The sequence below is a fragment of the Cryptotermes secundus genome, unplaced genomic scaffold, assembly GCF_002891405.2.
Source record: "Cryptotermes secundus unplaced genomic scaffold, Csec_1.0 scaffold1801, whole genome shotgun sequence".
In the NCBI taxonomy this organism is placed as follows: Eukaryota; Metazoa; Arthropoda; class Insecta; order Blattodea; family Kalotermitidae; genus Cryptotermes; species Cryptotermes secundus.
Window position 1 is genome coordinate 333570 of NW_019743179.1, and position 15796 is coordinate 349365.

At 44.8% G+C, this 15796-nt stretch overlaps 1 protein-coding gene across 1 annotated transcript in view; it reads left to right on the forward strand.

Moving 5' to 3' along the window:
- Nucleotides 1–2251: 2251 nt before the first annotated feature.
- LOC111874043 (protein eva-1 homolog C) overlaps nucleotides 2252–15796 on the forward strand; it is a 120384-nt gene continuing 106839 nt past the window's right edge. The window contains exon 1 of the mRNA XM_033755306.1: nucleotides 2252–2586. Within this exon, the coding sequence (XP_033611197.1) occupies nucleotides 2391–2586 (196 nt within the window). The 5' untranslated portion in view covers nucleotides 2252–2390. The remainder of the gene's footprint in view (nucleotides 2587–15796) is intronic.

Consider the following 15796-nt stretch of genomic DNA (forward strand, 5'->3'; position numbering starts at 1 on the left):
TCCCGCCACAAATCCGACATAACCCGACCCGGGCTCGAACCCGGGCCGCCGCTGCGGGAAGCCGGGCGTAACCGCTTGAGCTATGACACGGCCAACATACTCGCATACAGAACAATAAACAAAGTAATTATGTATCTAAGTATACAGAAGATTCAGTTCCCAGTGTATAGGAAGTGCCTCGGTGGATTAAGAACCACGCCATTGGGTTCTGTCTTGAGCCAGATTAATCCTACCAATAACTCTGATCTAGTTTAACTTGGCACATGCATCCGCTCGCTTGTGTCACTCAACGTTTCAAGAATGTTCTGTTTTTGAGATGGCGGTAACATCCTAGGTTTTATCTTGGAGGTGCTCAGTTCGAATCCCTGCTTGGGCACTAGCTACCGTGAGTTTTCTCATGGTTTTCCTCTGTTTCTCCATGAACATTCCCTGATAGTACCCTAAATTGTGCCTCGACTGCTTCCTTTCAAATCCTTTCCAATTCATTATTCATAAGTCATTCTATCATCCGATGCTGTTGTCTCGTCACTCAAAAATTGTCTCTAAATTTCGCACGAAAAAATTACAGGATGTTCCATTTGAGGTTCCCAGGGCAGTGACTGTAACGGTAATTTTTTTGGGGGTGTGTAAATTGGAACGCCGAAACTACACTGAAGAGGATTACTCCGAAACGTTTCTAAATATATACCAGACTGCCCGACGTTCCTCAAAGTAAGGCTGTATCCTCTTTAAGGTCAGGTCATGTGGGATTTGTGGTGGACAAAATGGCACGGGGCAGGTTTACTCCGAGTACTTCGGTTTCCCCTACCAGTTCTCATCTCACTTGCTGCTCTGTGTTCATTAATCACCATACCATCGAAGCTATATAGTTTCGACACAATGGCAGGGCCACAAAGTATGTTGTAACTATCATTGTTCATTAAAGGAGTTAAGAGGTTTCGAACTCCGGACTGACGGTCTACCGCTCTGACTAAGCAGAAAGCGGAAATGTTGACTTCAGATCTCGCTCCACTAGGCTAATGAAATACCATCTCCCACCCGACGGGTTCACATAGTCGATATCAAAGGCGGGGTTTGAAATATGAAACGACCCCTCGAATCGTCTGCTTGGAAAGGGGTTTATTGGTGCCACACACATTCGCGATTTCCGCTCCCTTAACTTCATCCACCGCTCTTATCAATTTAACTGTTCCCTTCTGGCCCCTACCCCTGTTCTAGAATCTTATCTTCAGTTCAGTGTGATGCGCTACAGGAAGTTGCTAGTTGCTCGGCCACAGAACCTCCCGATACAACGAAGTCTGTTGCAGTCTTCACGATTCCTCCAGCTCTCCTTCTGTCTTCCTTTAGATAAACGGTGCACTTAGCACGCAAGGAACAGACGAGATATGCATAAACATTTTCGTCGAAGANGGGGTCCATAAAATGCGGGAAATTTCTTGACTCTTAGCTTCTGAAGATGGGTCTTGTTCCACGGAGGCGCTTATTTACTCTCGTTTGTCTCTTTCTCTATATACGTCCTGTATTTTCATTTTCCCCACATTCCTAAGTTTCTTGCCGACTTATTAACACGCTAATGGACTTCTGCCACTTCCAGAGCGTCGTTAAACAATCATCACACCCCCGTTCTGATATTGGTGCTCGGTGATGTCGTCGAGCAATTTCCGTTCATTTCAATGGTCTTATAGTAAATTGAAACCTGGATATCTCAATTACTATAGTGACTAAGCTCCGGGCTGTACCACTGGGGAATCGTGGTTCCATGCCCGGTAGGGGTATAGATTTTTCTCTTCTCCACAGCCTCCAGAACAGCTCTGGGACCTATGAAGACTTTGTCGGATGGGAATCTGGAGCTCTTTCCATGAAAGCAAGGCGACAGGTGCTTGAAACTGACCACTCATTTCATCTTCTATGAAGATTTTCGTGGAGCCATTTCTCCACTCCTCTAGTGTCTTATTGGCGTGGTACTTTATTGAACACAGGGACAAATATGTTTTTATAGTAAACGTAGCCCTGTATTTAGCCCAATCTCTGGTTTTCAATAAGTAAGCCAAGATATTCTTGGCGTGACAGTTTGGGCCCTCGGACTCAGAAATGTTTGGACTAGGCGTTCAGCTGCTGGAGCGCATCCTGGCGGAAGGGGTGGGAAGCTGCGAGCGAGCTCTCGCTTGTCCTGGACGCGCGTTGCTCACGGAATCAGTAGCGGTCGGATTGCCGCACTGAAACAATCGAATGTGATCGTTCCGTGTCGCGAGCTTCACCTGTCAGTGACAGCTTCCGTCATGGTGTGCGCTGTGTGGATTACTTTGGGTCTAAACTAATCAATTATTGCAGCTGAAATGTCTGCTTCCACAATATATTGAAAACATATCTTTTAAAAGTTTATTTGTTGCATGATAATGTTGTTGTTAAAATTTTTATGTGGTTTCAATTGTATATGTTTTGGTGGCGTAACAAAGGTGATGTGTATCGTGGTTTGTGTGTCCAAGTTGAGAGTGCCCCTGGGGACACTGCCCCCCTCCTGGTGGATGGTATACCTTCTACTGCTGGTATTTGCGGCCCTTCCAGTAGTCATCTGTGACAATCTAGGTAGGCAAACCCATTCAAGTTATGTTTCCGTGTCACTGGACCGCGTAATCAACTGTCATCTTCTGTTGAAGTTCTGACTGTAATCTGATCTCATAGTTATGACGTCTCACCCCCGTACAGGTGACCCATGCAGCCTCATTTTAATCCGCTGTCCCAGAGTTTACTGCATGCACAGCCTGCATTGTAATTGAAAAGCTATGAGTTTTCCACACGTAGCGTACCCATGTGTTAACAGCGTTAACCGGTTGGAGTTTGTGTGTGTCATCAGTGGAGTATTGCTTGAATGAAGTTAATGTTTCCAAACCCCTTTACACGCCAAAGAAAGTTTGTTAGACAATCATGTAAAAGTTTTCAAAATAAAACAGCGATAGAAACAGGGACTAATTTTAAGGGCTGCTCATTTAAATCTCGGACTACTGGCTAGAAGTCAATTTGCATCAGAGATGTCCTGCGACTGGTTAAATCTATCAAGGATTGCCGTGATTTTCCTCAGTCCTAGAACAAATACTGAGTTGGTACCCAAGATTTGGCGTTACACTACATGATTCACATGCAGCCCCCCTTCCACCCAACGTTAACATAATTTACCCCCATCACAGTCAGTAAGACCGCCATCTAAACTTTTTCCCTCTGCTCACAACAAAGTATATTTCTTTCCCAACGCTTTACCCTCTCACAAATATTTCTTTCCTTTCTGTCTCATCATGTTCAGATATGGTACCATTATGACCGCACCGGCATCCTCTCGCTTTGTTGATTTACCTGCGTCCTGACCACTGTGCAAAAACAAGGACATCGCGTGAACTGTGTTAGCCAAATCACCAAGTGGCTGCAAATGGTTCAGGCTTCAAATGATGTAAAGACGCTATCTGCTTAAACATTAAAAAGAATCAGCATTTTGTTCAGACAATGTATTTATGTAGAAAGCAGTCTTCTGGGATTTGGCACCGTGTATATGTGGTGTTAACCGACGTTTCGGAGAAACGTATCGCCTCCATCTTCAGGGTATTTCTTATATCTTTCCTTCTACCCTGAGGATGGAGGCGATACGTTCCTCCGAAACGTCGGTTAACACCACATATACACGGTGACAAATCCCAGAAGACTGCTTTCTTCATAGTCACCGCCGTGAAAGCCTCAAATCTTACACAATGTATTTATGTGTTCCGTCCGATTATCAGAATAAGCAGCACGTATGTATATACTCAAACACCATTAACGAGTTGGTCTTCGTAGTAATGTTTCCTGTGAGGTAGGAACTGATTTTGGGGCTTCCGAGGAGACCAGCATGACAGAGAGAGCCGAATAACACTATTCACATTTTCTGATTGACATAAAACCAGGGTTCATGTTGGTTCCAGTATTGATGCTACACAAAACTTGTACTGACGGTTGCAGCTAGACGCAGACAAACTGCCTCTGTCTTCCAGGCTTCAGAGGGTTATGTAAAGAAATGGATTCAGAGTAACTCTTGTTCTTTTTAATTCAGTCTCGAGGACTGATGCTGGATACGTCGTGTTTGACAGATATGAATACATTTTTAGATGGAGCTGACTCTTAATGTGCGTTGAAATCACAATTTTGGAGACCCTCTTATATATCTTCTGTTAGCGTCGTGTTAACATACAAACACCGTATCGTGTGGTTGTGTTGACGGGCATAGCCAGTAGATATCATACACCACACAACAGGATGCAATCTGTAGAGTATGAAAACATGAACGTGCCCTAACAAGTCGGCAGATCTGTCTATCTGCCCGTCCGTCCGTTCGTCTGTCTGTCCGTCTATCCACCGACCAACCCACCCACCTACCTATCTAATCTTTCCGCCGGCCCGTCCGTCAAACAAACAAACAAACAAACAGACCGACTGACTGACTAGGTGGCTAATTAACTCGATACAGCGGAGCCCTTTCGAGATCTGTACGGACATACAGGAGTTGCAACACTCCCCGCGACTGCATCCGTTCTGCGGTGGTATGACTCACGGCAAATTGCAGCCGCGGCGCGCACTTGATTGTACGCACTGTATAATAAGTTATGGTGAATACTGAGAACCCTAACGTCTGGGGCGTGACACAGTCTTGATAGAAGTGTACGAACGTTTCGGAGGAACGCACTGCCTCCAGCTTCAGGATTGAGGTTAATGTTAAAAAATGCTTGGAATTTTGCCTCCACTCGCACATACGTCTTCAGGGCGTGACGTTTAATTGAGTACAGCTGCAAACTAGAGATGAGTAGCGAAGAAGGAACTAGAAATGGTGTGGACTGATTTGAGGTATTATCTCGGCATTTGTCCCAAGGTGCTCAGGTAAACCTCAGGATAGCTGGTCTCAAGGCCCAAGTGTTGAAGGTCCGAACTGAGTCACGTGACAGTGACAATCTGTATAGGCTTCAGTGCGCTGCTGGCTCGTGTTACTTTCACGCCAATGAACCGTGAAGTAATTGTTACTTTCTTCCTTCGTAATTTTGGTCCACTGGTAATTGGAAACGGGGTGGCCGCAGAAGGGTGGTTGCGTTCCTCGTCCCCCTTGCTTAATATTAACCCTTCATGATCCACTTTAAACGAGATGCAGGAATGAGTTACTTAAAATCCAGTGGGACGCAAGGCTACTTGATTGGCTACTAAGTTTTGTGACGACGCTGTATCAGCTGCACAAGTTAAACCGTACAAGGAGGCTCAGGCAGGAAATCTTATGGCTTGTACTCGGGACTCTATGCCGGGATACCGACTGTCATGGCTGAGGGTTTTCATGGGTTTCCTCAGTCAAAGCTGACAAAGCCGGGATATCTTAAAATAGAACACTACCGTTTCCTTCCACATCCTTTAAATTCATAATTCATTAATCGTTCTCTATTTTGACGCCGTTTAGTGTGAACGACTATCAGCGTCAAGCAAATCATAAGTAAGTAAATAAATCAGCACTGGCTATTTTAAGTGGGAATCGGGTTCTGTAAGCAGAGAAGTCGAAATAACATGGAAGGACGCGTCGTGGCCTGTTTTTGGTAGCGACATTTCTTACTCTGGTGCTAGTTATGAGGTTATCACGGCGGTGAATGGTATCCTGCGTTCTGTCGCTGTGTAGTTCAGAGAGATGCCGACGTTTCGGGTGACACACCGCCTCCGTGTTCAGGGTTGGTCAGTAAGCGTCTCAGTAAACCAGAAGAAGCAGGCGGTAGCCGGACTCAGGAACGAGAGATTATTGTATTCTTCATGTGTGCAGCCCGGCTGTGAGGTGCAGCCACATACCGGTGGCTGTCTCCATGCGTTTAAGCTGCTGGATCATGAAGGAGACCACTCAGTTCCATCTCTGCCGAGGTCAATAATGCCTGGAGCCATACCTCCACTCCCCCATACTTCCTCATATCGTGGTACTTAGGCACAGGGACAGCATTACCTCTGCCTGTACGGGCAGCACGAGTGATGAACTGGAAATATGATGGAAGTGTTGTTAATAAGGTTATTTAATTGCTCTGAATCGACTGTATGTGTTTGCAGGTTAAATTGAAATTTGATTTAAAAGCAGATTTGGCGGCTGATATGTAAACGGCTGTCGTGGCCTATTTCACATCAATATACACATATATGGTTACGTGAATGTTGAGTCGGGGAAGTTGATAGTTGAATTCAGTTGTTATGTGAGCCCCGAGTTCGAATCTCAGTGCTAATTGAAATTGAAGGAGGGAGAGATTTTGTTTGGATCGTTCATATTATTATTATTATTATTATTATTATTGAGATGAAAGCTCTGAAATTGGGCATCTTCAGGTTACCATAGCAACGAAGTGTCGAGAGCTAACATGTTTCAAATTTGGCAATAGGTCACGGAGGAGAGAGCAGTCTTTTGTTACAGTATGTCTTGTCAGTTCTTGGGTACTGATAATATTCTGGTGCAATGTAGAACTAACTTCACGGATCTGAGCCCTACTCGAGAGGGCGCCAGTCGGTCAGCTACTCAAGAACTTCCCAGCATTTTATGGAACCCGAAGGTTCATTACCGTGTTCACAAGAGCCTTCCATTAGTCTCTATCCTGAGCCAGATAAATTCTGTCTAAGATCAATTTTAATATTATCCACCCGTCTACGTCTTGGTCTTCCTATTGGTCTCTTTCCTTCATGCCTTCTCACCAATGTCCTATATGTATTCCTCTTCTTCCCATTCGTGCTACATGCCCTGCCGCATGTGCAGTAGTATACTACATAAAGAAGGTGGTTTACAATTGACTATTTATGCGTGGTATTCGTGAGAGATAGCGTTAGAAGTCGGTCTCATCTCATCTTAAGCAATGGAAAGGAATACGGGAGAAAGTAGTGGAGCAGATGAGAATTTTCGTTGAATTCTCAGCAGAAGTTTCACCGCGACCGACCGACCGACCGACTGATATAGCCAAACCAGTGATAGCCAGACTCCCCAGTAGAAGGGGAGTGACCAATAGTAGTCAGACCCTCCCCTCGTTTAAGAGGAGGCCCCATTTCAAAACACAAAAGTCTTGGAAAGAACGAAAATATGGTCATGGGCTCCTACGGGCACCGAAACCAAGAATGACTGTGCTGGCGAGGACCACCAGCAGCAATTTAGTGGACTGGACTGGCTTGGTCACTCTTTTGTGGGTGTTTATTCTGGTCGTAATATTTCAAAATCATCCAGTTACAATTATAACATGTTTTGGGGCGTGTCGGTTGCATTGTCGGTAATTAAATTAATCAGGTGAAACGGAACATTTGCTTTGCTTTTCATGTCTCGATTATTGCGCGTGGGCAGTGCAGTGAGTGGCTGCCAGTGGGAAGCTGCGTGAGCTTTGAATGCAGGTATGTATGTTGTGCCAAGTGACATGGCTCGAAGCATAACTCAGTCTTCCAGCCTTTCAAGTCCGAAGTGAGGGAGAAATTTGGGGGTTGTAGTAAGCCGATAGTCTTTTACGTCAGTTCCAGAACATGAGAGTTATCCAGGTCCTGAGGAGTGCTCACTAGCCTGGATGTTCTTGAAAGAATTTGTTGATTTCCTGTAGACAACATAGTGAAAATGGCTTCGATGAATGATTATAGCTGACATATACGGAGCGAGTTACCAGATGAAGGTCTGATTGGTGGGAGTCGGAATAGCTCAGTTGGTAGAGTAACTGCCTATGGGCCTATGAGTTCGAGTCCCGATAGGGGCAAGAATTTTCTCCCCTGCTCGTCACCGCTATGCCAACCTGTTGCACAGTAATGATATCGCTATGAGCGTATGGAGCCGGGATAGCTTAGTCTGTAAAGTGACGGATTACAGGCTGGACCTCCCGGATTCCATTCCCTACAAAGCAAGATTTTTCTTTTCTCCGCCGTGTCCGGACCGTTTCTGGTGCTCACTCAGCCTCCTATCCAATGGATAACGGGGGATAAGGCGGCCGGGGCATGAAGCTAATCACCAATCTCCAACTAATGCCGAGGTCAACAGCACGCGGTCTATACATCCACTCCCCCATACGTCTTCTTGGCGTAGTGCTTAATTAGATAAGCACAGGTGCAAATTTACCTTTGCCCTAACCTAAGACTGATTGGTAGAGCCTGTTATCACATTCCTGCATACTTCTGAACTTTCAGTAATGCCTGCTCGTCTCTCAGAGAGCCCTCCCCCCGCACCTCTGGGTGGGGCCCTTTCTTCACCTACGCGGCCGCACCTGGAGGCCACATCCATCTCAATAGCTGCTGCTCTCAGCATGCAGTGAGACCATGCAGTTTGCCCGCCCACGTATGTTTCTCACAATACGAGGAGGTTATTTCCCTAAACGGTACTGTTTCCTGTGAGGTAGGAACTCCATGTTTAAATACTAATGGCACGAGCTTTATGCCTCGAAGGGTTAATCCCTTTCAATATTCGTTCATATTTCCATTGATCTCTATACATTATCAGTAATCCGCTACTCATGAATGTTTCATGTGTTGTTCTGTTCCTTTTGGGGGAAGCGTCTCTCTGCACAAACTATTACCCCTGATTGCTTTCGAGTATACTCAGTTAATATAGTAACGAGAGTGCTTTGCTGTCAATGATGCAAACCCTTACGTCATAATTATAAATTTAAGGAGCCGGGATAACTCAGTTGGTATTGCGACAGGCTACGGGCTAGACGGCCGGTGTTCGATTCTCGGTAGGGACAATATATTTTTCTCTACTCCACAGCGTCGAGACCGGCTCTGGGGCCCAAATGTCTAGTGTGTACCTAGGGCTTTTACTTCGGGGGTAAACAGGTCGGGGCGTGGAGCTAATCACCCAACTCCATGTAGCGCCGAATCAACAATGGCGGAGGTGTATCTCCATTCCCCTACATGTCTCCATGGCGAGGTGCGCTGGGACAGCTTTACCTTACATACAGAGGACTTCTGCTCCGTAAGAGTGCCTGGTAAGAGAGCGTCCAGACCGGTAACTGTGCCCACCAAGCTTCTGGGAGGTTGTTTCTCTGGGATACAGTGGTCAGGGCGTGAATCTGACCACTCACCTCTGCCTAGTGCCGAGGTTAAGAATTATGCAGCTATACCTCCCCTCCCCCATACACCTTCATGGCGTGGTGCTTAACTAATTAAACGCAGGGATAACTTTACTTATCTCTCTGAAGGGACTGAGGAATATCGCGAGAGTCGGTGTCCCGGCGCAGAGTTATGTTACGCTCTGATTGGACGAAGAGCCTTTGCGTCATATCCGGCCCGACATCTTATGGCTTGAAGAATCCGATATTGTGGCTTGTAACTCGTGTTCGGTAGAAGTCCACCGACGTTTCGGAGGAACGTATCGCCTCGGACTTCAGGGTCGAAAACTAAACCAAATGTAACAAATGAATAATAAGCTGGCGAAAAACCGAAACGTCGATAGCCTTTACGGATGTACACAGTTACAGCACAGAATGTTGTTTTCGTTTTGGTGGCGCCGCTGTGAGAACCTCGACTCCGTCATGTTACGGCTCGTTTCATGTTAACTCCTTAGAGATGTTCGCTTTTGTACAGTGCTGTAGGTAACATGGAGAAGCTCGATGTTCCCCTCCACGTCATGCACACGTATCGGGTTAGTGGAGGTATAGTTCCACGCCTTCTTAACCTCGGCCAAGGACGGAAATGAATGGCCAGCTTTACGCTCCAGCCGGTTTACCTCCGGGTAGTGTGCCCCAGTACTCATTGAATAGCAGGCTCACCCAAAGCCAGTCTCGACGCTTTGGAGCAGAGATGACCTCCTATTTCTGCCAGGAAACGAACCCCGATTCCCGGGCTTGTAGCTCGTAGCCTAGTCACTATAGCAACTGAGCTACTCCGGCTTTTACAGTGTGGTGGATGGCATGTGTACCTACGGCAATAAAAATATTGGAGTTTTGTTGGATGGAATTCGTTTAATTGATACTCATCTTCTGCCAGAGACGCGCGTATTTGAAAATGCACCCCCTCCACTCAATGAACTGGAACCATTTTTGTAATCTGTCTGGCGTCTCCCTCCCCATTCCATTTAATGAATTTCAGAATTATGAATTGTCTCACTGTTTTTATCAATTTATCATTCGATGAAATTAATATGAAGTACAAGGCATTTATAGTGGACTCGGCCGGTAAGTTTGCGCCCTTTCTCTATGCCTGGCAGCAAACCGGACGTCAGACTGTGCCCCTATGATACAGTTTGCTATTTGCTATTCGAATGAATGATTAATTTGAATTTTTATATTTCTTTCAGTCTATAAATAAACCCCCAAAAGAACAGCGGAAACCATGCGTACCGTGTGCTTTAGTATAAAAACAGTAGACTGTAGCCACAGTTCCGCGTGCTTCTAGCAATAAACAAAGACGGTTTCCCCAAAACAGCATTTTCCTATTGGTCTCCTGTCATGGAGATTCAGTGTTTTCTGTGAGGTAGGAACTGGATTTTTTAATTATTTTTATGTAGTTCGTACTTAAATCAAGAAGTTCTGGAATGAACTAATGGCATACTTTTATATTATGCTACACGGACCACATAGAAAACGAAATAAGTAGAGGGCGATACGACGGTATTCATCAGGGGCTTGCAGGACTCACACAGAGTCATGAGAGTAAAATACGGCCATGATTCTGGCGAGGACCAGCATAAATTTACCCGACCCAACACAAATAGATAGTCACACTGACAGCAAGGCGATCTCATAAACCTCCTTTTTTTCTTCTTTTTTTTCCCAAAATGAGGAAAGTAGGCTAAATCAATTTTCCCTTCTTCTGAATGACAAAAACCAGGGGAGGCTTTTCGTTATATATGGATAAATACCGTCTTAAGTGCAACAAATTTTATTGTAGTTTTTACTTCTTTTCCTCCTCCACACTACATGTTTCGGCCCTAAATGGCCATCATCAGGTGTGTATCACCCACGTAGCTGTTACACTGCTTGTTAAAATTTAAAATTACCAGTCTTTCTAATTGTATAAAATCTTTGTTAATCTACACGCGTCGATTTGATTTTTAAATTAGCACTTTTTAAAACTTAATTCAAGTTAAAATGTCTATAAGATCTCTGTTCTTTCTTTTTCAAATTTTTAGTTAAAATTTTTTCAGGGTACATGCCCTATATCTACGGTGCTGCAGCGGCCACTTCTTGTTTTTATCGTTGTTCATGTGTTGTCTGTAATATACAAATATTCCTGTTACTATCTTATNACATAACAAGACATAAGATAGTAACAGGAATATTTGTATATTACAGACAACACATGAACAACGATAAAAACAAGAAGTGGCCGCTGCAGCACCGTAGATATAGGGCATGTACCCTGAAAAAATTTTAACTAAAAATTTGAAAAAGAAAGAACAGAGATCTTATAGACATTTTAACTTGAATTAAGTTTTAAAAAGTGCTAATTTAAAAATCAAATCGACGCGTGTAGATTAACAAAGATTTTATACAATTAGAAAGACTGGTAATTTTAAATTTTAACAAGCAGTGTAACAGCTACGTGAGTGATGCACACCTGATGATGGCCATTTAGGGCCGAAACATGTAGTGTGGAGGAGGAAAAGAAGTAAAAACTACAATAAAATTTGTTGCACTTAAGACGGTATTTATCCATATATATTGTGTGAGTGTAACAGGATGCTGAAATATAATATTGGAGGCTTTTCGTGTTGGACCCAGTACTGACAGTCCCGGCTAGAATGAAGACAACACCTGCTCTCTTATTCGTAGTCAAGTTACCTTTTGATTAGCCAAGAAAGGGCCCTGGTGTCTGTAACATCCCCTTATCTAGAATTGATAGGAACATGACAGGAGTTCAATTCTTGACAGGGCTAAGAATCATTTTTAGATCGCAAGTCTTCCGTCTATAGCGCAACTAGTCAGCCTGTTATAAAAGACACTAACATATGTTTACTGCACGAAAAGCGCGGGGCACGCGGTAGCGTAGTTGGTTGAGACACTGCTACAAGCCGGAAGGTCGAGGGTTCAAATCCCGATGGGGTCATTGGATGTTTTTTCAGTTGACCTAATGTTTCCAACCGCACTATGACCATGGGGTCGACTCAGCCTCTAACAGAAATGAGTACCAGGAATATTCCTGTGGGTAGAGGGCGGCCCGGGCTTATGGCTGACAACCGTGCCGCCATCTGTGAGCCGATTTTCTCGAAAATGTGGGAACCTCAACATCTCACAACCCTATGGGCCTCCATGGACTGTTACAAGGATACCTTTACTTTTTACTTTACATTAAAAGTGCTTGTTAAATATTGTAAAATGCCATTAACTATATACATTCATTTTTTGTTGCTACATGTTTCGGCCACACATGGGCCATCATCAGGCAAAATTTATCCGGGAGACCACTGCACTGTACACTTTGTTCTGTGCTTTTAGGCATATCATTGTTTTGTTGCATTATGGACTGAAAACTTAGATCTAAGAAAATATCACAAAGCAACAGATGCAGAAGTACGTCTTGTGAGGGCTAGGAATGTTTCGCTTCGCATTTACAGTGCAGGTAACGACAGCCAAACACCTGGGCGGACGGTAAACTGCTCGGGGGACACTCAAAGCAAATCATCGCTTTAGTCATGGCTATTTGTGTGGTCGTGACGCTCCTATCGTTTTTTTGCACATCACCATTATCATTATATCGCAGTGACGTACAGAGAACCCGTAATTTCCCTGTCTCTGCCCTTTCATCGTTCCTTCTGTCTTTTCGCGTTTCAATCTCACCTGACACTCTGTCTTGTCGAGAGTATATGTTTCTCATGGCCATGGTTGTCTGGGTTGTGACACCTTGCAGCATTATAAGAGGATGCCAATAATTTGGAAGAACTGTCTCTATGATATCCTGAAAAGTTCGTTAGAACCTGCCAGACTAGACTACCATAACCCAGGACGTGGCTGTATAAGAACTCCGCTTCATATCCTCACAGTCTGTATTTCTAAGGCCCATTCTTAGTTCAATATCCTCATTTCGAACATACGAGTGGAGGCTGGCTGTACACCCCCCTTCCCCTATCATTACTATACAACGGCTCGGGTGCTAGTAAATCATCTTTCTATCTATGCCTTCAATTCTCCAAGTGGTCTCGTGAATGTTTTCCTAACAACACGTTCCGCATGATGGCAGGAGTGTATCTTGTCTCACCTTGACGGTACATGTGGATACTTCGCAATTTCACAAGAGACGATGCGGTGATTCCCCTCCCTGCGTCATCCCTTCCACATCTCAGAACGCGAAACATGCTATGCTAAGAGCCCTGGCCTTCCATGCGCAGAAGACGGGTCAGAGGGAGATAGACGGCAGACATTGGTAGTCTTGCTAGCTTTGTCTCTCTCGCACCCTCCCCTGTCGCGCATGTGGCCCCGGTTCTTTGTAATTGAATTTGTCTCTACAAATGTCACGCCACGGGAGACCCTGTCAGTGCTGCCAACTCACGTAATCATAAATTCAAATGAATGTCAGATGAGGGTGAATTTTCAGCCAACTTAATGATTTTTTTATTGTCATGAAGTTAAATTGTTATGTGGATCCCTCTGACGGTAGGGGGCAACAGATTTAGAAGGGAGCCACGTTACATGTTCTGTCAACAGTCAGAAATCCACACATGCGCACGATGAAATCTAGGGGATTGCTTGCTTCGCTTTAGCCTAATATTGTTTAAGATAAAGTTGCCCCGCTGCTTAATTAAGCACCACGGCATGGAGATGTACTCTTAACCTCGACGTGAGATAAGGATGAGTGGTCAGATTCACTCCCTGGTCGCCTTATCCCGGGAAAATAGCTCATCTGTACCTGTTGGATAAGAGGCTGGGTTTGGCCAAGAGCCGGTCTGGCCACTGTAGTGAAAACGAACATCTGTGGCCCTGCCGGGAATCGAACCGAGACTCCCTGGTCGTCTAGTCTATAGCATATTCACTATACTGACCGAACTACCACGGATCGTGGATTGCACCGATAAGGACTGAAACGGTCCTTTCGCTACAGAACACGAATGTTAAATGTCATCGAAATCTCTTTTCGGTAGTTTCAGAGATGAAACGTGCGGACGAATAGAATTCATGGTGAAGTGCAAGGACCGATGAATATAACAATAAATAAATAAATAAAGACAGATAGAAAGAAAGAAAGAGGAAAGTAATGATTACTATCCTCTGGGATTTAACATCCTGTAGCCTGATAGAGAGTATTCAACGCTTTGGAGGAAGCTGCTGATTCTACCCAGATGATGGAAGCAACAAGTTCTTCCGAAACGTTGGAATCTCTCTACCAAATTATAGGACCCGAACTATGCAAGCTGGTGTACAGGTAACGCTGACAGGAGGGTGTTCTGAAGGTTCCCAGAGCCGTCAGACAGGAATCACTGTGCTGGCGAGGGCCAGCACCGATTTAGCAGTCAGAATATCGTGGCAGTTAATGTTTATCCTGGCCAAGGTGTTTGATGGGTTTCTTAACCTGTACAATCTCACGTCGCCAAATGGACTATGTGTCTCTCCTTCCAGATCCTTACCCAGTAAATATTCATCAATGACGCATGTAACGAAGGCCCTGTTATATGGCATACACAGCCTGCAATCTTTGTCTCTTTATTGGACTCGACCACAGCCACTGCGCATTGTGTTATGCACGGCCAGGCCTAGAGAGAGGGACGGGAGTGCTGTTTCCCCACTTCGCCAGCTTGGTAGCTCCATTTATGTGTCTGGTTTCTGGCCATTATATTCAAGTGGAACGAATTCAAAACGACGACACATCAACCGATCTCTTGCCAATGCTACTGAAGTGCCCGACCGAATGAGAAGGTCTTCACTCTCTGGTCATGCTTCATTAGTCTCTGATCTCTGATCCGTACTGTTACGTCATCCGTGACGCTTTTAACTTCCATTCAGAAGCTATTGAAATAGAAAATATACTGTGTCCAAAACATCTTTAAGTTTGCGTCATCATCAGCTAGTGACATATGTCATTACGTCATCATTAGAAAGTCAGGAGATTATGCTTTACACGTACGATTTGAACGGAAATCGCCATACCGGGTAACTCGTTGAAGGCAAAGGACTCCCCCCATAAGGTTGCTTGCTGAAGCTATGACGTAACTCCACAATACATTTTAGACAGGCTATAAGAGCGATCACCGGCTGACGCTATTGGTGGTTGACCTCAGTTTTTCCATTAAAATATTTACTAGTTCGCCAGGACATATGCTTGTTAGGCTCGTTGCTAGCAAGAACCTGCGAAAAATGTGCCCGTTGTTTCGTCACGTACCAACTAGGGAATGATGAGCGAGCTTTCGTGAAATATGACATTGTGGAATTTTATTAAGCTCTCTTCACAGATTCCTGTTTTCCTTTTTTGTTAAAATTGGACGACAAAAGCGGGCCGTTTACGTGAAGTTCTACCTGCGAATCTACTCGCTGCGTCAGAGTCTCAGTTACTTTACGACTGGCGGTTTACCGCCAATCAGTTCGTCTTGGCGACAAGCCCCTTGAGACCCACGACCAGTAACTTTTTTTTAACTGAACACTTGTAGTCACACTCCTTATGTAATATCCTCTCTGACGAGAGGATGGATCTGTCGTATACAATTGCTGCAGGCTCTAGCCAGCGCAGTCATTCTCAGGTTCGAGTCCCGCGGAACTCATGACCATATTTTACTGTCTCAGATTCGAGAGTTCCCCAACCTGGAGGGCCAGGTACCCGTATAGTATATCCCCCACGAACAGGGTGGCCCTGTTTTACCTCCAGGCACTGGGTTTCCTTTTTGTCGCGT